Genomic DNA, 21,439 nt, shown 5'->3' with positions numbered 1-21,439 from the left:
TACACTTCAGGAGTAATCCATTGTGGTCATTAATAATTGAAATTTAAACGACAACTACTTTACATGAAAATGCTTTGACTGGTTGTGATGATTATTGATAAACAAATTTGTGACGTGAATAGAGCTCATTTACCAAAGTTATGTCAAATGCTAATAATACTTCATCTAATAATTATCCGCAACTACAGACTGAACTCATTTTCTTGTTATCCTTTCATCTATTCATTTTGTGAAAATGCAGTGTGCTGCAACCCGCAGGCATGCTAGACTTGGTAGTAATGAAATACAATGACACTTGAAAACATATGTTGCATGATATGTCGGTTCTGTTTTTCGGTTACGTTATTTGGAGCTGTAACTTGGAAAAGGAAACCATTATATAATACAGAGTATTTGTTTATTGTTCAACCGCCTTGCTAATTCCATCTGAATTTTTCATGTCCACCCTTGAAAAGTTCGGTGTTCCATAACATTACCACTGTTATCATCCTTGGGAAACTAACAACCTTTGATATCTTTCCTGCAGTGGTTGCTCTCAGTAATCTTTTGGAGAAGAAGCTCTACTACTAGGTAGTTCCGTACCATGAATCGTTTTGAACCTAAGATTATCTTTCTTCGCTCTGATGCAAACTGCGGCCATGACTACCACTCCACAGGTATACGTTCGGCTTGTCAACCACGTTCCTTATCCTCCTGCTGCTCCTCGACAGATCCACCATGTTGAGTCCATGGCGGCGTCCGCATCGGCCACAGCAATGACCACGGCTGCCTCCGCCGTCCCATGGCCAAACACATGTAAATGCAGAACCTCAGACGATTGGTTACCACTCTATTTTGCGCATGTATTGCATTCTTTGATGATCTGTTTCTTTTCGTCTTGGCTCAGTACAGCGCAGTATTGGCGATGTAAGTTTTGGCTTTCAAGCTCTGAGCTTGCTATATAGTGTGTTACTGAGACTGCTAGACTTTGCATAGTTTGTAATCTGTAGCTAACTGACGCGCGGTGAGTTGTGGAATCTCTCATGTTTCCAGTGCTGTCTCCGTCTCCTAGGCAAGTAAATGCCGTGTACTCATGTAAAAAATGCAGTGTACTTCACTTTCACATTATGGGACAGAGTACTTCTTTTGATCTTGAACTGGCATCGTGATTTAATCACATTGGCCATGTGAATTATGTGCTGATCGAGGGAGCTCTGAAGCGCATTAAATTGAGCCCAAAAAAAATGCACCGTGCTCTCGAAAACCATCTAAATTTGGCCAGTGATAGGTGTCGGTGAACCGGTCCAAAGTTCTGTCAAATCCTTATCCACAAACCATTGAGTGAATTGTAAAAAATATCGACATTAAAGGTTAGAGTTGCAAGAACCACGGTTCTACGGGTTTGTGTAAAAAACAACTTTGTTTCATATTTTTTATGTTCGATTCATCGTGAAGTTACTGTTGCTTCCAGAGTTTGTTCATCACATATGCGAAAATTCAGTTCAAGCTTACTAGAGCTATTCCAAAGGTTTTGGAAAGAAAAAAACCTTCTTGGACGACCTATATCGAAATGTTAATACTGAAGCAGGTTTATAGGTGTGAGGCATCTAGAGAATGAAGTTATCATGTTTGACACATGTTTTTGAAGCAAAGCAGTTCTTTGATCGTTAACATTTATTATTAACCCGTGGCAACGCACGGGCACTCAACTAGTATTAGTAGTAGTAGTTCATATTTGTAGTTAGTATATGAGTATATGAGTAGTAGTAGTTCATATGAGTTCTTAGGATTTGAGTAGTTAGGATATGTAGATTAGTGGATTGTAGGATGGTGTAATTTTTTGAATATGAGTATTTTTTGAATATTAGTTAGTATATGAGTAGATGAGTAATTTTTTGAATATGATTATTTTTTTGTGATTTGTAGGATGGTGTGGCTTCTGAATAATGTTTATGACGTTGAACACCGGGCCTATTTCATGTCGGAGAAGAAAATGGTAAGTAGAAAATGATTAGTAGATGAGCAATTTTTTGAAAATGTAATAAGCACTTGATATCTTCTTCTCGTTTCTGTTTGCAGGAGCTTACGCCCTTGAAGATCCGGTCACATGGGGCATCGTCTGTAATGCAGTACGATGAGCGGTACACCCCATACATCGAGATGGCAGGACTCCTTCCATTCGTGCAGCTTGTGAGTCGGTCAACGCCCAATCTGAACGCTGCGGCAGTCACAACACTTATTGATCGTTGGAGGCCGGAGACACATAGTTTTCACCTCCGGACCGGAGAGATGACGTTACTCTTCCAGATGTTTCCATGATCACCGCACTTCCGATCGAGGGGAAGCCTCTATGTATGAGCACTGATTCCGAGGGATGGCGGCAACAAATGGAGGCTCTTATTGGTATGTCGCCGCAGGGGCCGGGGGTAGAAGATGGAGGGAAGAAAGATAGAGTCCCGGCCGGCGCTCCTTTCACTTGGATTGCCGCGAACTTTGCTCATTGTCCCGAGGACGCAGATGGCGAGGTGATCCAGAGGTATGCTCGCGTGTACATGTGGTACGTCATCTCTAGGACTATCTTTGCTGACGGCACATGCAAGAATGCTCCATGGATGTGGCTGAAGGCGTTGACTGTTTTCGACAACAAGTTCAGCTGGGGCTCGGCCGCACTGGCTTACTTGTATCGGCAGGTAATAAATTGTTAGTATTAAGTACTCTCTGTTATCTTTTTCTGCTAAATTGATGCATGTTTGTTGTTACTTGTAGTTGGACGATGCTTGTCGCATGACGACAAAGGACGGTGGAGTTGGTGATTGTATGCTCCTACTTTCAGTATGGAGCTGGGAACGCCTACCTATTGGACGCCCTAAAAGCTCACAGTGGAATACCTGGGATGACCACGGCAACCCTGTACGGCAACCTACATGGGCTTACAAGTGGGACTTGGTATCGGAGGTGGCAAGCAAAGTGAACCTATTGTACAAGCAATACACCAACGAGATGGATTCGCTTACCCCCGAGCAGGTAAGATGGTTTCAGAGTTGACTTCCAGCTTTTATGTTGTGAGTAAAATGAATTTTGCCTTTTATGTTGTGTTGTAGGTGGAATGGGAGCCATATGGTGTCGGGCCAAACTTTGGTGATGCACACACGTTCGAGCTCAATCCACTATGCATGCAGGAAAGACATCTTTGGCTAATGCGTTGTCCCCTTATATGCAATTGGGCGGTTGAGTTTCATCTCCCGCATCGTATGATGCATCAATTTGGGTTCTTTCAGCCACACCCGCCGGAGTGGGTTGACACGGACACACAGCTTCACAGGTAACAAAAAATAAGTACTGATTAGTTTTGTTCTTAGTGTTGAGCGAGCTACTGATGTGTTTTGTTAAAAGCAGGTTGGATAGGAGGAGGCAGCGAAAGATCAAGGATTGGTAGAAGCATCATAAGAGCTATGTCATTATGTTTGAGCAAAGTGTGCAGGCAGCTTCGAGCATACGACGAACCCAGTACCGCCAGCATTGTCCGCTTGCGTTCAACAACTACGTAAGATGGTTTCAGGAGAGTACTCGTGTCGAGATTTGTCCGCCGGCTTACGAGGAGGACATATTGGAAGAACCCACTGAGTACGATGCACTTGCCCAAGGCCGTTACAACAAGTTAATTCGCGAAGGGTACCAAACTTCCTTCGCCCCTGTCCTGAACTTTGTGGTAAGTGTGCTCACCTATGTTAAGTATGAATTCTAATACACCTATTCACTTGCATGTCATTGTCTTGTGATCATAGCGCAAAGAGGTCAAGAAACAAGCTGATGAGTCCGAAGATATTCTAGATAACACACCTGGAGGAAAGAAGGGAGAATCTGTACTTCGTCTTTTCATAAAGGTGTTGTGTCATTATTATTATTTTGCCCACGAATGCAACATTATAGGTTACCTTATATATGTCATTTATATTTGAATCTAACAAGAACAGGGCCAGAAGTTACGGCGCCTATCCAACATTTTAGGTTGTCGTGACCCTGAATATGTTTCACCTTCGAGATCCGGTTCATCTGAAAGAAATACTCTACACGATTCAGCTTCTTCGGGCGCTCGTATGGACGATGGTGACATTACCTCGACAGCTAATACCCAAAGAAATACTGTAGAGGATGATGTTGACACTCCTGAGGTATGACATAGCCATAAAACATTTTGCACTTTCAACCTTCAACTTTGAACTTCCAACCTTCATATGTATTAGGTTGCGGACGGGATGACGTTGAAGGCTTTCTAACGCTCCGCTTACATGTTAAAGCCTAGGAAGGAATTTAGGCGGTACTCACCGGATGATTATGCGGAAGGAAAGAACCCGGTCGCCGGGGGCTCTCATTTGTCAAGGATGAGAAGCATGGACAATGAGGATGAGGATGACGATGACGATGAGTCGGATGACACGGAGCAATTTGTGGTTGCCAGAAGAAAGAAGCTAGTTTCTAAGAGGGGACGAGGCCCCAAGATGTGAACCGGAGCCATTTGGAGTTGGTGTTGCACTTGTGTTGTGAACCATTTACTTTTGTTGTGAACTATTTCGAGTTGTGAACCATTTAGTTGCTGTTGCACTTGTTGTGAACCATTTAGTTGATGTCTAAATATATGATGATGATGCTGTCAAAAATGTTGTCTAAATATATGATGATGTTGTTGCACTTGTTGTGAACCATTTAGTTGCTGTCAAAAATGTTGTATTGCCGTCAAAATTAAGCTTCCAGCAGGTTTTCACATGTGTGGCGCCCAAGGCTTAGGCGCCACACATGTGCAACGCCCAAGGCTTAGGCGCCACACATGTGCAAACCTACTGGCATCTCAAAGCACACTATTTCCCGCCACCTTTTCCTCCTCCGTTCCCGCCAAAATTTCCACGTCTTCTTTCCCGCCACCTTTCCCTCCTCCGTTCCCGCCAAAATTTCCACGTCTTCTTTCCCGCCACCTTTCCCTCCTCCGCTCCCGCCAAAATTTTCATGTTTCCTTTCCCGCCACCTTTCCCTCCTCCGTTCCTGCCAAAATTTCCACGTTTCCTTTCCCGCCACCTTTCCCTCCTCCGTTCCCGCCACCTTTCCCTTCTTCGGTCTATAAAAGGAGGCATTGGACCGCCTCCGTCATCCAGCCTCACTTGAGAACACTACCACCGCTTTAGTCAATATGAGTTTGCCTTGCTCGGATCAAAGCATCAGGCCTAAGAAAATGAAGAGTGCGAGTTTGCCTCGGGGTGTGGAAGCAGTTCGATGTTGGTGCGGTGATCTCTGCAAGGTGAAGGAGGTGGAGGATTTTTCAGATTGGTTGGGCATGAAGTTTTTCATGTGCGCCAATTATGAATCTGATCCACCCTAATCTATTTCTGCGTACATCAGGCCTCCGGTATGCTCAAGTCATCCAGATTATTGTTTACTTGATATTATTGTTTACTTGAATCTGATCCTCCTGGTAGTCTCCTCCTCCTCTCTGCATGTACTATCGTTGGATTGACACGGAAATGCCGGACTGGGAGGTGACCGAGATTCGTGAAAGAGGTCGCCGTGCATGGGCTAGCTGGGACTTGGAAGAGCGCGGCGAGAAGGCTGAAGCAGAGGAGAAAGCAGTGCAGAAGAAAGAGTGGGAAGAGTACTGTGTGGAGCAGAGGGATTTTCTTGATGAGATGATAAGGAAAAACCAAGAAGAGAAACTACGGCTGGAGGAGGTTTACAGACAGCGGGAACAAGCCCGTGAAGCTGAGAGGGAGAGAAAGAGAGAAAGAGCTCGTGCGGCCAAGGCAGCAGAAGAAGCCAGTGATGGAAAAGGAAAATATCCACGTTGGACTCAGTAGATTTCACGAAGTTGTATGAGCAAGTTGTATCTTAATTTCAGCAAGTTGTATCTTAATTTCAGCAAGTTGTATCAACACTTGAGAAGACTAAGATAAGGATAAGGATCAACAAAGTCTTTATGAAATGAGAAACATAGTCTTGATGAAACAGAGTAACAGAATGCAAGAAAGTCTTGATGAAATGAGAACAAAGTGAAACTAAGACCAAAATGAGAACAAAGTGAAACTAAGACCAACATAGTGAAACTAAGACCAAAATGAGAACAAAATGGGAACATAGTGAAACTAAGACCAACAAAATGAGAACAAAGTGAAACTAAGATGAACATAGTGAAACTAAGACCAAAATGAGAACAAAGTGAAACTAAGACCAACAAAATGAGAACAAAGTGAAACAGAGTACTAGCACTTGAGAGCCAAGTTACTAAGACCAACAAAAGGATAAGGATCAAGGATGAGCATTACTCATCAAAAGAGTAGCCAAGTTACTCTGTTTCACATGTGTGGCGCCTAAGGCTTAGGCACCACACATGTGAAATAGAGTAACAGAAAGTCTACATTAGGGATGCCAGTAGGTTTTCAATTGTGTGGCGCCTAAGCCTTGGGCGTTGCACATGTGTGGCGCCTAAGCCTTAGGCACCACACAATTGAAAACCTACTGGCATCCCAAATGCCGACTTTCTGTTACTCTATTTCACATGTGTGGCGCCTAAGCCTTAGGCGCCACACATGTGCAACGCCCAAGGCTTAGGCGCCACACATTCTATCATGCTGAAAACTGCAGCACATAGTGGTGGAGGAGTTCAAATATACATCACAAATATACAACACAATAATACTAGAGTTAAAACATACAACACAAAGAGGGTGGAGTTCAAACATACATAGGGTTCTTAAAGAACATACGTCCAAAAGTGCATACATGGTGGAGTTTTATAGTAAGAAAGCGCGCAAGCGAACAAGGTTCAACAACACATAGGGTTCAACAACACATAGGGTTCAACAACACATAGAATAGAAGCATACGGCTCTATTGGGTCGAGCAAGGCCCCTTTCCCTTCTTCTTCTTCCTCTCTTCTTCCTCTTCCTCTTCCCTTTTGCGCATTTTTGAAGCCTCTTCCTTAACCCTCTCCGTGAAGCGTTGATGCTCCCGCTCTCTCTTTGCTGCGCCCTCTGCCCACATCTTGTTAAAGTTAGCTTCATATTCTTTTTTACGTTTCTCTAGCGTCTTCCTGTCATTCTCCTTTATCCTAGCCTCATATCGATTATGCTCAAGGAACATTTGCCACTCCTCATCCATCTTTGCCTTATGCTCCTCATCCTTCTTCTTTCGCGCTTCCGCTGCATCCTCCTCTCTCAACTTCTTTGCAGCCCTCTCCATCAACCACTGCTCCTCACTGGCTGCATCCTTCTCCTCCCCCCACTCTTCTTTTGCCTTGTTGGGTTGAGAAGCGGCCATACCTACAAAACAGGCATCAAAGCTCATAGTTAGTAAAATAACACACAAAGGAGCATGAAAAACAACATGATAAAGATAAGTCAAATATGTGACATACGAAAATGGTCCTCGTAGGTATCCACACATACCAATCCTAGTAAGTCCACCACCTATCCCACCACTGCCTCTAGCAGCACCACCACCTATCCCACCCCTGCCTCTAGCACCACCACGACCTATCCCACCCCTGCCTCTAGCAGCACCCCTGCCTCTACCACCACCACTTCCTCTAGCACCACGTCCTCTAGTAAGCCCAAGTCGGCTAGGAACATGTTGAGTAGGAACTTGTTGGGTTGTGCTTGCTTGACCCGTCCCTTGTTGGCTCGTGCTTCCTTGACCCGTCCCTTGTTGGCTTGAACTTGATTGGCTAGGACTTGGGTGGCTAGGACTTGGTTGGCTTGACCTGGAATCATTGTTTTTGGACTTCTTCTTTCGCGTCGTACACCTTCTTGTGTTGTGCCCTGTTACACCGCAATCTCCACAATGTGATCTCTCGGTAGGATCTTGGAATTGGTTGTTCCCCATTTCTCTGCCACCACCATGGCCCCATCCATCCATGTCTCCTCTAAAACGCTTTGTCTTTCGTCTTCCCAGTTTCACAACCTTCCACTCTGGGTCGGGCCATAGTTGTACTCCATGATACTCCGGCCATTGTAATTGGTCAAAGTATGGTTCAAATCTAGGAGCCCATGTATGCTTTGTGGTCATGATCGAGAACTCGGACTCCCTCACGGTTAGTGGATGGTTGACGTCCACATTCCTACTGCGAGCTGCCGTGTACAAATGCGAGCATGCGAGATGAAGCAACCTTGGCCTCCCACAAGAGCAATCACACAAGGATAAAGATACCTTGAACGCCCTATTCCCGTGTTGCTGGCCATCATTTGTCGTTCCTCCGGGCTCATTCACTTCGTATGTCCAATCCTCGTTGTTGTACAGGGTAGCCGTTTGGGAGTCAGCCTTCCGTGATTGAAATACCATCCATTTGTCAACCTTTGGTGGAAACTGGTACTTATACTTTTTCTTGTTCTCTCCCGCAATCTGATCATCTGTTTCTTGCGAGTACTTTAGAAAATATGCTCTCAACTTGTCGAATGTGTATTGAACTATTGCCGTCACCGGCAACGCACGGACACCCTTCAACACCCGGTTGAAGCATACTGCCATGTTACTTGTCATTTGACCATATCTTCGGCCATCTTCGTCATAAGCTCGTGCCCACTTGGCCCGAAGTTCAATGTGCCTGTTAAGAAACTCAAGCCCACCTGCATCAAGTTTTTTGTTTACAAGCAAAGCATTGTACAATCTTGCAAATCGTTTGTCCGAAAATGCTTGACAACAATCTTGAAGATCATCTACCAACTCCTTGCTACCACATGCCCGGTAGAAGTTTGCACAGAAATGCCTCATGCACCATCGATGATGCAAAGGAGCATGGCCGGGAATGACAATGTCAACCGCGTTATGTATGCCTTGATGGCGATCCGATATGACACATATTTCCCTCTCAAATGGTAATACTTTGGTTCTCAAAATATACAAGAACCCTTCCGAGTTAACATTGTTCTCTGCCTCAACCAAAGCAAAAGCCAAAGGCATCAACCGGTTATTGGCATCACTTGCTATTGCAACCAACAAAGTGCCCTTGAATTGTCCGGTCAAAAACGTGCCATCGATGGAGATGACAGGACGACAGTGTTGGAAAGCCCTCACACATTGCTCAAATGCCCAAAATGCACGGCCAAATACGCGGACCCTATTTCCATTGAGAATCCTTGTTTTCTCCCCATACGGCTCGACCACATGAACCATGCCCGGGTTAGTGTGGGCAATAGCTCCCAACAACCTAGGTATGCGGTTGTATGCTTCCTCCCAATCACCATACAACATCTTGAATGCGGCTTGCTTTGCTTTCCATGCCTTACCATATTTCACCTCGTAGTGAAAGAGGGCTTTCACAAGGTCTTGTACGCTTTTTATGCTCATTGTAGGAAGAGAGGAGATGGAGTTGGAAAGCCTATAAGCGATGAACTCGGAGGTGAGTTGTCTATGGCTTTGCGACGAAAGGGCACCATCAACCCTCTTGCCTTGACACATGTGAGGCATACAACTGACAATGTTCCATCCTGGCCCTCCTTTCCATGGTCTTGCACGGACAATCCAAGGACACCCTCTATCCTCACATGCAACCATGTAACGCAGCTTCATGTTTGAATGAACAACTTTGTGTGGCCCATAATGCGTAACAGAATATTCATCCAACCACATCTTCAGTTCAAAGAATGTTTCGAACTTTGACCCCGGCAAAATAATATTCTTCCCATGTGTGTCCCGATGAGAAGGTGGCCTAACTCCAAACAATATGCCTTCGCCTCCGTCAACCACGGCTTCATCCGCAAGGCTAAGATCCTCGGACAATGGTGTCCGGTGATCACGCTTTAATACCTTCGTGAAAGCTTCAGCCTCCATTGCCGTGAACCCTTCCTCATCAACTTCTTCATCGGGACCCTCATCGTCAGACTCAGAGGCATAGCCACGTGAGTACGGAATAGAATGGTCCATTGTCTCTTGCAAATTATATTTGTCCAAATCACCAAGATTGTTGTCATGAAGAACATTACCATCATTCTCATCATCATCGTGCTCATCATTAGCCTCTACCAATGGTTCATGTTCAATGCTGACCTCTTCGTTGGCCTCATCGACACAAGAAAGAGGTTCAATGTTGGCCTCTTCGTTGATGGGTGCAGGAATAGCTTCAACAATCGAAGAGGCAACCCGGTTCAAATCCAAGAAGTTAGGAACATTTGTTTTGATGGCAAATAACTCTAGAGCCTTGTCTAGTGATTCGGCCACCGTATCCTTGTATGCAAGCCAACGTTGCTCGGAGTTGACACGCATGGTCTTCCAACGAATGTGCATTTCGAATCCCACATTATGCCTACCATCAAACTCAACTACATCACTAGGGTCCATCCAATTCAAATCCTTTCGGACTTGTTCCAACAATTCACCATAGGTAGGACACAAATCGAACACCATGTCAAGCTCATCCGGGTCCGGATCAATATTTCCTTTTAAAAAGGCATCCTTGTCTACGTGATGAACATAAACACATGTTCTTCCCATACCTAAACAACAAAACATAGAACCTTTTTTATAAGCAATCATACAATTACAATAACCCTAGCCTAACTTCCAAATAACCCTAACCCCATCATAACCCTAACACAACCAAACATCCCTAACCCTAGCCTAACCATAGCCTAACCCTAGCCTAACCCTAAAACAACCATAATGCAAACATCCAAACAACCCTAATCCTAACCCCATCATACCCCTTATCCTAACTTACAAACAAATACAACAATATCATCTACATCCCACATTTCATGAAAAACTAGGGTTTCCTCAAATTTGCAAAAAAAAAAAAGACCACAAAAGATTTTTCTTTGGATGAGAATGAGGGGAGAGGTGGGGATTACCATAGAAGAGTGATTGGACAACAAATGCCCGGTCCAAACCTTCAGATTTGGTGATTTAGAGAAGGATTTGAGGGAGGGGGCAGTGGCTGGGAGAGGGGGCTGGGGGAGGGGAATGAGGAGGGGGTGGGGAGGGGGTGGGGAGGGGGGCTGGCCCGTGGCTAGTTAAGTCAATGTGTGGCGCCTAAGCGTTCGGCGCCACACATTACAATGTGTGACGCCTGAGGCTTAGGCGTCACACGGCCTGGGGGGTGGGCCCTCCCTGCCAGGTGGTCGGGGGGTGTGGCGTCGAACGGCTAGGCGTCACAGTGTAGTGTGGCGCCTAGGTGTCGGACGCCACACAAAAGGGTCAGGCCTGTGAAATATTTTCACCAAGGGGTCACTTCGTGAGTTCTTTCCCCCGAGAGGTCATTTTTGTCAATTTTGCCCCTATTGTCTAGCAGGCCCTACAAATACGCGGCCCTCTGACCCCATTGGCAGATCACATCCAATTTCAAATCTCGTATACCGTTTTTCATGACCAGTCCTCTCAAAAATCGGATCTCGACTCCCCGAGATGAGCTCCGGCGAGGAGACAATTGGAGGAAGCGGGAGGAATAAGCTGCAGCACGCGCAAGGGCAGCCGAGCACCAAGTCGAAGAAGCACAAGCGACAGAGGCACCTCTATCTGGTGCTGGATGACTGGGACAGCGGCAGAGCGGCTACACCATCCGCAAGATCGACGACGACGGCGACAGTAGCCTAGCCCTCGTCCTCAGCAAAACCCCTGCCCTACGCGGGTACGCCTGGTCTCGCCGGCACCTTCTGTTCGCATGATCTTCACCTCCCTGGGCAGCCAGATCCTCACGGCGAGCACCCTGTGACCCTCGCGTACGACACGGACACCCGCCGGGGGGGGGGGGGGGGGGGGGGGGCTGACCGCCGGCCCTTCCCTGCCGGACGCCCTGCTCGAAGCCTCCAACGTCTTCTTGCCCGCCGCCGACACGATATCGCGATCTACGTCGTTCGCCTACTACTTCACGGAACGGCCTCAGCGCGTCGAGGTGATGTCCTCCTCTCAAGAGAACCAGATGCGCTTGATCCAGAGCAAGGACTGGTCATGGAGGAGTGTTGCGTCGTCGCCGTTCACCATCGATGAAAGGGTATCCTCCTACGCCGTTCACCCGGACGGGCGAACCGTCTTCGTGTCCGCTTTCTTATGTTGCACCGGCAGTACGTCCATGCACTCTGCAGACGTACCTTCTCCTTCAACGCCACCGGGGGTGATGGTGACTGCGAGTGGAGGTGCCACGGGGAATGGGCGCTGCCGTTCGAGGGACAAGGCTACTTCGACGGCCACCTGGACGCCTGGGTCGGTCTTGACGAGGACGGCCACATGCCCACATCGGCACCTGCCAGGTCGTCTCCCATAGCAGCAACAGCGGCGGCACAGCTAGTGCCATGCACGAGCAGCTCGAGTCGAAGATGGCCAAGGACAGGCTGTGGAGTGACAAGCAGCAGGCCGCTGATGGGCCTACTCTCACTGCCATGGGAAACTCCAGATTCTGCATTACGGACTGCGTCAAGGCAGTGGAGTTCCATGGCTGTACGCTCCGAGTGAATTGCAAAAAAACATCGATATCCAAGGTTAGGGTTGTAGAAACCATAGTTTTATGGGTTTGTGTCAAAAATCATTAATTTTGCGTTTAATGTTTGAAAAACGTTTATACACTGTCCGTCGGACGAACCGTTTCGACCGGACGCACCGCGTTCGTTCGACCTACGCGGATCGCGAGTTTCGCTTTGCGTAGGCCGTCGTCGCCCCCTCGCGTACTTCCCTCCGAGCGCGCCCCTGCGCTGCTGCCGTCGATATCTCCGGTCCCTGCCTTCGTTGGAAAGATCCGCGGTGTTCCTTCAAGCCGGCGTGCCTTACCTGTTGGATCTCGTCCCGCCGGCCGTCATGGAGTCGCATCGGATGCCATCGGTGTTGAAGACAAAAAGCTATGACAGAGACAAGATGTTGCAACCGGCGACGAAAAAAGTTTCAAACCGGCGATAAAAAATGCTACAACCGGCATTGTCGAAAGCTTCAACCAGAGACGAGGGGAATCAAGGGCCACCCACCACGCAAACCGCGAATGCTGCAATCGGTGATGAAAAAACTTTCAACCGACGATATAAAAAGCTTCAACCATATGTTTGAAAAGCTTCAACCACAAACCAACGAGGAAAGCCTGTCATTTTTGCTATAACCAGCAAAAAGTTTCAGGCGTCATGGAAAAAGCTTCAACCGTTGTGAAAAAAACTTCAAGCGACATAGAAAAAGTTTCAACCAAAGTGAAAAAAAGCTCCAAACCGGAGTTCCGGGGGACAAGCTTGTGCACGCACGAGCGTCGACGGCGACGAGCAGCGACGACGGAGGGAGAGGGATGGGGTGCTCATGCGGCAGGAGGTCGGAGGCGAACGGGGTTGTGCGCCAGCGCAGAGCGGGGACGAGATGCCAGATCTAACGGCTATCGCAGTCAGATCGCCCGACCGACGGGAGCGCTCGCGCTGGTGCGTCGGCGCAGAGTGGTGCCCTTAGTTTTTTTTGCAAAAAACACTAGTCTCCTGATTCGCTCGCTCTAAACCAAATTATGAAAGATGGGTCCAGTCTTTGTCAACGTGGCTTAACGGTTTGAGATAGACGTCGTTAGACTTTTTCTTTTATCAAAAACTCCTCCTTAAAAAAGCAAAAGAACCAATGAGTCCTCCCCAAGCTGCTCAACCGCTGTCCAGCCGGTCTACCCACTGTCCCCGTCGCCAGCGGCAAGACCTGCTCACGCCGCTGCCCCTCCCTCCCCTGGCCGGCCGCCACTTCCTCCCTTCCCGGCCCGTGGATTAGTGGTTTTTTCCATCAACAAATATGCAAATTTTCTACGAATGGAGCCTCATATGTGTTCGTTTTTCCCTAGTGACTTCGCCACAAACGTGATGAACTAGCTGACCGAATCACAGGGTATCGGGATGAAGCTCTCATTACGGACGGTTTTATGACAGGCTGATGCTGCAAGAATTTTGAAAATTCCTCTAGGTGATAAGATGACTGAAGATTTTGTAGCTTGGCATGTGACAAGGTCGTACTCGGTTCGTTCACCATATTATGCTGAAAGGCTGCGCCAGTTTGGCACTGAAATGGCGTGTCTTGGGCGTGTGTGGTTGTTTTTGTTTCCTCCTGTAAAACGTACTCCTGTAAAAGAGTGGAAAATAACTGTGGGAGGCGTACGTTGGGGCTGAAGGAAAGAGTTGAGCATGCTCTGCTAGTTGATAGGTCAGGCAGCGTCGCCCTAGAGGATTTTCTCAGAGACCCTCCCCAATGCTGACGCTAGCTCACTGCTGGAAGATGTTCTGGATGCTCCCACCGCGGAGTCCATGGCAATGAGAAATGGCTTAAGCTCTTTGTGGAAGACTGTGCCCAAGTGACCGGCGATTAGTACGGCGCTGCTAAGCCTTCCCTCCCAACGCGTCAAGCGTGCCTTGTTCTCCCTGCAGTTAACTCGATGTCACGCATCATGCAGTGGTCGTTCGACTAACAGAGCAACGCCTACGGAGAGACGGCAGACTGGCAGCATGCAGCCGGAGTCTGAGTAGAACTCCTTGCTCGATCACGCTGCCTGAGCTGCTCTACGCGGCTAATGAGTTCTTGGAAGCTCGCAGACCTGACACACGTCCACGCAGTGGCGCAGACAAGACTGCATGCCAGCAGATATACAAGACAATGTTACATTACAAATATACACAGGCGGAGAGGAAAAGTTGCCCAAAAAACATTGCAGTGGCGTAAACTTGGACATACGACCGAACGTGAGAGGATGAAATGCTGGGCTTCTGAGCCCAAGGGGCACATGGCAATGACACATTGTTACTTCCCTACGCACGCGATGATCTTCCGTATCATACACACGTCGGGGTTCCCTGTACTGGAGCATCAGCAGCCAGCGGCCTTCAGGAAGTTGTCGTACGGGCTTGATGCCGGCAGCTTCAGCAAATGTTGTTGCTGCGATCCATCAGCAGCCTGTAACTTGCCACCATCGTCTGGGTAGTTTTCCTGGAGGAAAGGGTTTGTGTTCTGCACCACAAAATGGTCACTAGGTTAGCCACTCGCCTAACTAAGTGCAATCCATAATCCCTTGTTGATTCTGATTCCTAAAAAAAATGGCATAGTCGTGCCTATTGTCTGGAGATCGCCGGTTTTTTTTCAGCTTCCCTATTTGACGACTTCGTACATAGTATTTCGGTGTCTGTAGATATTTAATTTAATGCATTGGTACGATAAGAGGCACCTCGAAAGTAAATTCTTATACACCCCGCACCTGCTCGTTGGAGATATGGATTGCTTCCGTGTGCCCGATCTTGTTTCCTGGGTCAGCTGCTTGCCTGCTGCCGCTGAAGCTCATGAATACAGACATCTTCTGATGTTTTCCCATACAGAGAGCCTCACACTGACTAGTCATCTCCTTGAATGGGAGGTCAGGAGCCCTTGACACCGAGTACCTTTCTGTTTGAGAAGATGCGCCAGCGTCGACCTGTCGAAAGCGAAGACATCGGTGTAAATTGATAATATAATTTCGTCGGATAAGCATATCTTATGCTTACGGCAAAAAATATTCACTCCATGAGTACTGGAAGATTGTAGAAAACAAAGAAATAACAGAACACAAGCATTTCATTTACTAGCAATGCTTTCTGGGAGCAAGAACGTACTGTTTGTAAAAGCTCATCGATACCCAAAAGATTTCCTGTGGGTGTAGCTCCATTAGCCATACTGATAGGTGTGGCCTGCTTGAAATTTCCATGTATTTAATAACAGCAAAGAAAATGAGATATATATTAGTGAAATATATATATATACCTCCTGATGGAAGAAATCATCGTCCGACACTGACAGTGGATTTTTGCTAGGCACTTCAAAAAATTGAGCACTTGTTGGACACATTTCATCAGGAGAGAAGTCGCTTAGCAGTTGACTTCTTATACTTTCTAACTCCATCTGAAGAAATTGGAAAAGGTTATCACTCGTATGGTGCATGGAATTTCATTCGGATAATACAAGAGATGTATAAGAAGAATGTACGGAATATTACATCTGGTAAATCTGTTATGCTGTTCATGATTGTAGAGGTCATGAATTCTCGTGAATGCCCCCCTATTAATATTACGGCTGAAAGAGACTTCAACGCATCAGCATCATCTGCTGGTGATCCATAGGTCTTTGATGGATCTTCCGAGCAATCGTTCACAGCCTGAAGTTTAGTCTCGTGTACTAAATGAAGAAAAGGATCCACCTACAAAAAGTAAAATATCGAGTTAAGAAAAGGAGAGAATACATCAACGCACAAAAACTTCTTCCAAGAACAATTTTACAGGACAAATGTACCAATGGGCACAATGTGATCTGCGATTGGTGAAACTGAAAGTAATTCTGTGAATGCATTACTAAATGTCCCTTCAACAATTTGTTCAATTGCCAAGAAGCATGTTCGCGGACATACAGTTTGATAAAAAGGCAAACTATACAATAAACAAAGTGAATTTGATGAGACACTTACTGTTTTTTCATTGAGCATAGATTTGCAAATTGGGATAAGAGGTGCCACATTGAAAGCCCTTGAAGAGAAAATGGTCATAGATGTAGCCAGAGTAAACAAGGACCGACGACGAGATGGTGGCAGCGAACCTAAAGGAAACAAGGAAGAGCAAACGGTTACATGATTATGAAGGAATTAAAACCAATTGGAACTCCAGCAATCGTTAGGCATATGGTGCATAGTTTTAACTGTGATGTGAAAGTAGAACTTGTGTTTCTTTTACTGCAGATACTACTTCGGTAGTTTAGCAAGCTTACCTGTTTCCCGGAGTGAATGTGTCATTAAAGAAAATGCAACTTGAAAACTCTGAGCAAGAGCCTCGAAGATTGCTATCTGAAGGAACAAAGGAAGAAGACATAAGAGAGTAAACCATATCATGAAACTGAGTGCCAATAGTCTATAAAGAATATTGCAAATGAGACATATATATCACTATATCAGACTACCGAAAATAAGAACTATAAGAACAGCAGTAAATGACAATAATATTAGATGAGGAAATTCTCATATACAATCAGCAAATCACATAAGACAGATTTTCAAAACTAACTGGTTTATACACACACAGTTAAGAATAAGCATTGAAAGCAACAAGAAAATTACATAGAGTTATGGAAACATAGACACAGATATAACAGATGGCAGTTAAGTACCTTTGACCCAGAAAACAATAGAAGCAAACTATAAGTATGAGCAATAGCTTCATAATTTTGAGGAGAATTTTGAGGAGAAACCGCTTGGACCCAAATGGATGACAACAGAAGTGTGGTCTGGTGACTGCTTAGTCTTAAGAAAGTACGTTCCTGGAGGTATAAGAAAAATAATTAGAAGGATCTTAATCGCAGTAAAGGATTTGCTTATATGTCAATAGCATGTCAGGTACTGTCATATACTAACCCAAGATTGGGATGAGGTTCACATGACAGAACATACCATTTCATTACATGATTCAGTTGACGAATTTTGACCTTCCCTCAGGGATGTAGAAGGAGATCGCAAAGATGATGATGAAACCCTTTTAACAGACAATTTAGGAACTCGGAAGCTGTGTCTATGGCTTTGTGAACCCGACAGATCCTTGGGTAAAGCAGTTTCATCACCAATGCTGTATAAAATTCTATTCCTGCTTCCATCTTGTGTATTTTCTCCGAAGGAGCTTTTGTCCCTCCTCAACTTATCAAACAAAGCAGCTGAAGATGAGAAGACAGAGACAGCCCTTGAGAGTGTCCTCTGAATTTCATGCTTATTATGCTGATCTGGGGATGTCGAATGAGGAAAGGGAGAAACAGAAGATGGGACAAGGACAACAGAAAATATACGATGTGCAGCAACACGAGTTTCATGGTCAGGGTGAACCATTGCCAACAGTAACTGATGAAAGAGTGCCTCAGGAAATACCTGAAAAATATGATGGATAATAAGTTTCCAAAGCACATGTATTTCTACGTTTCAAGAACACAAGTATTGCTACCAAGATAAATTAAAGAGGAAGTGTTTCAAGAGCGTACCTTATTCTTATATGACAAATTCGGAACAGAAGCTATTATTTGGGCTGTGCGATAAACTGCCGATGTAGTTGCTATGGCAAAAAGAGGACTGCGCGATATGTTCTCTAACATCACAGACATCATGTCAAGGACAGGTCCAGCGTCACCTACCTGATCAATAAAACCAGACAATAAGTTGTATGGCTATGAAGGGAGAGAGTTTAATTTGAAAGTAACCATAATATTGTTATGTAAACCACACTAAGAAGATTCTGGTTGAATTGCAATGAGTAAATAAGTAAAGAGCAGAAAGTAGCATGCCACAAAATGAGCGTCAGTTTGAGACAAAAGGACCTTCTTTGACAGCTGAACTATGCAGTCATCAACAGACTTCCGGAGTTTGTCGTTCCACTTTATCACCTCCAAATCTCCACTGCCAACAGCGACACGCAATGTCTTCTTCATATGTCTCACAAGGTCACTTATAGCACCTATGGTTGCTGCTGAAGCCTGAGCTCTTGATTGTTCTGCAAGTGCAGTTATCACCTCCACGATACAAAGTTGCATCTCTGGTTGCTTCAATACAGACTTGTGTTCAAGGTGCTTTACCAATATTGACATCATGAGGTTTGTGTTTTGCCCTGCAGAAGCTGGTTAAATCAAATAAATAAAAACTTGCATGTACAATATGAAAGGTTCTGGGACGAATAGAGCACCTGAATATTCCATCAACATTTGCATATCCAATAAAACAGAGAGAGCAAGTGTGCTCTGGGATGACCATGAATTATTATTATCAAAGTGACGAAGTAAGGACTCAATAACACGACGGAAAGTGGTTGCCTCCCTGGATAGCCTGGCCATGTTGTGTACGCAGATTCTTGACCAAAAGTTAGGATCCTTGGTGACTTCCCTGCAGTACATGAGTCGGTTAAGAAACACGGCACACGAAACATGAGGTGGTGACGAACTGAAGTAACAGAAGTTCAAAGAAGATTATATTACACAGGCAATTGGATTTCTCCCTTATCGCTAACTATGCTCTTCCAAGAAGTTGTCCTAGAGATGGTAAATGGGGAAGGAGAGGGAGAGGCACGACCCTCTGCTTTAAGGACTTCTGTCCACCCACTGCCTTGAGCTTCAACGCCATCATTGTCATTGTGCATCTTTTGAGGACTATAGCTTTCCAATACTACTTGAACAACCTAAAGGTTATGTTTAAAAGGAATCATAAGAAAATGAGAGCTCAGTATGGTGAAAAACAACCGCATCCAGCAATCTAAACAAAATCTGTAGAAGTAAATACTAGAGTCACAGATGGAGCATGAAATCTATGACAGCTGTCATAATAATTGAGCAGACGTCCATGCTATTTAGCATATGAGCAAATTTCTCCAACACAACGAAAGGAATAGATTATCTTATCAGCGCCTTGACAGCTGAAGGTATAAGAATTCAAGAACTATCGACGGCTACTCACAGTATCAAACTCTGATGAGATATGAGAAAGCTCGCCCATAAACCATATCTGTGCAACACAAGAAAATGAATTGATGTCAATATTGAAGGATAATTAGTTCAGTTAATTTGCAGTGACATGTACATAAATTGGAATAAGAAAGTGATCGGAGAGGATGAAGGTCGCGGATATTTAAAAAGTGCACAAAACCACTTGGGGATAGCCCCATGATATGAAGGAAATGTGTTGAAGAGTTGGGTAATCCCGTCGCACCAAACAACTAGGTATTTCTAATTGTGCGCTTAACACAATTTAACAGAATGATGAGAAAATAGAGCTATCAGGATTCAAAGTAATCACCTAATGCTAGTTATAATAACATAAAGTGAATCATGGATCCACTGAATTGCAATGGGTATTACAGAACAGAAATTCTGATTAGTGTTACACCTTGGCATTGTTAACATGATTTCAAAATTGCGACCCTTTCGCATTTGTTTGACCAGAGTGGAATGCTTATCTGATATGATTTGCAGTAAATACCAGGAAAAAGCAGTACAGCGGCATATACTCATCATATCACGTAGCGCATTCCACCAAAAAAAAATCATGCAGGGGACATACCATTGCCGAAAGGGCTTGAAGGGCTGATGCACGGAGTGCATTAGACTTCTCTTGCACCTTTACCACCTGAGCTAGTTCACAGAGTTTTGGCACGAGTTCTTCCAGATTGAACTGATATGTGCCATCCACCTGGAATGGACTTAGAAATCAGAAGCTTCTTTTAGCGTAGAACAGAATTATTTATTATAAAGTAAAGAAAGTCATCCAATACTGGCTAGACAAATGGGATACCTGAGTGACAACAAAATCGAACAAGGTTTCGCACCCTATGATGCGCATATCATCGTGCCTCATGCGATCCAAGAGAGTGCATATGATGCTCAGTAAGCTGCTTGCTAGTAATGGCCTGCACTGAACGAATCAGTTCTTAGACTTCAGAGCCATTCGAAGAGAACTTCAGGTACAGAAATTATCTTCAGTTAAAAGCCAAACATCTGAACTGCTCTCTGTGGAATGGAACAAACCATCTGCAACGTAAAAACCGGATTCGGTAACAGGACTTACATCTGGTCTTTACAAGAGACCAGCAATTTGCGGTATATCAGCACAACTACTTTTACAAAGCCGTACTGCTCCTTTCTCAACTCCTTATAACACCTCTGCTCCAAGTATTCTGTGATCTGCATAGTTAGCAATGATGCAAGAGAATGCAGGTCTATCAGTAGCTGTAAATTGTTTAGTGGATAGGTCCAGGGGGCAATGAAGGGAGTAAACAAAGTACCTTTGGCACGCGATGAGGGTTCCGAGCCACATAGTCGCACAGCTTCCCGATCCTCCTTTCATTCGGCTCCTCTTCCTGCAGTCACAAGAAAATGTGTCATGTTTCTGCAGAGTGGTACGAAATTAAGGGCGAGGTAGAGGAAGTCACAGGTAGAAATTCGTACCTGCGTGGCGGGGAAGATCTCGGCGAGGATCTTCTTGTAGCGCTTGACGGGCTGCCTGGAGCGGGCGCGCAGCGAGGGGCAGAAGTAGCACAGCCCGCCGCACGCCGGCAGCACCTTCCTCGACACCACCCCGGAAACGGCCGCGCTGCTCATCCCCGATGCTCCTCCTCGTCGTCCTCGCTCGGAACCGGAAGGGCCCCGTCCCCCGCCTCACCGGCTCCCACCCGAATCGCGTCGGAGGGATCGAGGCCAATCGAAGAGACCCGCCTCCCTCGATCGCCGGGGCTACCCCGGATTGGGTCTGCGGGAGCCGAGCGCGGACGCCGGTGGTGGTGTGACGGCGGAGGGCCCCCGCCGCCGACCTGCCGCCGTCCGCGACGGTGGAAGGAGTGGGCGGGAGGGAGGGGGACGAACAACGGCCGGCCCGGGAGTCGCGCGAGTATGTGCCCGTATTTGGCCAAATTCTGGGGTGGGTCCCAGTAGCCCGGCCGGCCACCGTCTGCCCACTTTTATTTTTTTCAATAAGAGCACCTCTAGCCCTATAACAGCATCTATCGCAAACCCTGTATAATATCCC

The 21,439-nt window shown here is 45.9% G+C and overlaps 2 protein-coding genes across 4 annotated transcripts; both read right to left on the bottom strand.

The window, feature by feature from the left end:
- Positions 1-6,852: 6,852 nt before the first annotated feature.
- Positions 6,853-7,281, bottom strand: LOC123405938 (vicilin-like seed storage protein At2g18540). The gene has a single exon (XM_045099450.1). The coding sequence runs from the start codon at positions 7,279-7,281 to the stop codon at positions 6,853-6,855; it is 429 nt and encodes a 142-aa protein (XP_044955385.1).
- Positions 7,282-14,463: 7,182 nt separating this feature from the next.
- LOC123404311 (protein SEMI-ROLLED LEAF 2-like) lies at positions 14,464-21,373 on the bottom strand. 3 transcript variants are annotated; one of them, XM_045098236.1, is made up of 19 exons: positions 20,863-21,373; positions 20,700-20,774; positions 20,483-20,598; positions 20,210-20,324; positions 19,979-20,107; positions 19,376-19,423; positions 18,901-19,100; positions 18,612-18,808; positions 18,250-18,545; positions 17,917-18,066; positions 17,342-17,806; positions 17,062-17,211; positions 16,666-16,741; positions 16,370-16,497; positions 15,905-16,105; positions 15,673-15,810; positions 15,525-15,599; positions 15,134-15,346; positions 14,464-14,889 (listed from the first exon to the last, which is right to left on the bottom strand). In XM_045098236.1, the coding sequence occupies exons 1-19, from the start codon at positions 21,013-21,015 to the stop codon at positions 14,749-14,751; spliced, it is 3,066 nt and encodes a 1,021-aa protein (XP_044954171.1). In that variant the 5' UTR covers positions 21,016-21,373; the 3' UTR covers positions 14,464-14,748. The 3 variants fall into 3 exon arrangements, with proteins under 3 accessions (XP_044954171.1, XP_044954172.1, XP_044954173.1); XM_045098237.1 differs by having other exon boundaries at positions 18,250-18,536; XM_045098238.1 differs by lacking the exons at positions 20,700-20,774; positions 20,863-21,373 and having other exon boundaries at positions 20,210-20,329; positions 20,483-20,564.
- Positions 21,374-21,439: the final 66 nt, after the last annotated feature.

The sequence above is a fragment of the Hordeum vulgare genome, chromosome 6H (genome assembly GCF_904849725.1).
Source record: "Hordeum vulgare subsp. vulgare chromosome 6H, MorexV3_pseudomolecules_assembly, whole genome shotgun sequence".
Lineage (NCBI taxonomy): Eukaryota > Viridiplantae > Streptophyta > Magnoliopsida > Poales > Poaceae > Hordeum > Hordeum vulgare.
Note: the sequence above shows the minus strand (reverse complement) of the source record. Positions and strands in the feature narration are given on the sequence as shown.

Bases quoted from the DNA above. Each gene is read 5' to 3' on its own strand.
- LOC123404311 (XM_045098236.1), bottom strand. From the start codon at position 21,015: ATGAGCAGCGCGGCCGTTTCCGGGGTGGTGTCGAGGAAGGTGCTGCCG. The intron at 20,599-20,699 runs GTACTTTGTTTA...CTAACTATGCAG, and splicing joins ACCCTCATCGCGTGCCAAAG to ATCACAGAATACTTGGAGCA. The intron at 19,424-19,978 runs GTATGTCCCCTG...TGTGTTGCACAG, and splicing joins TTCAAGCCCTTTCGGCAATG to ATATGGTTTATGGGCGAGCT.
- LOC123405938 (XM_045099450.1), bottom strand. From the start codon at position 7,281: ATGGCCGCTTCTCAACCCAACAAGGCAAAAGAAGAGTGGGGGGAGGAG.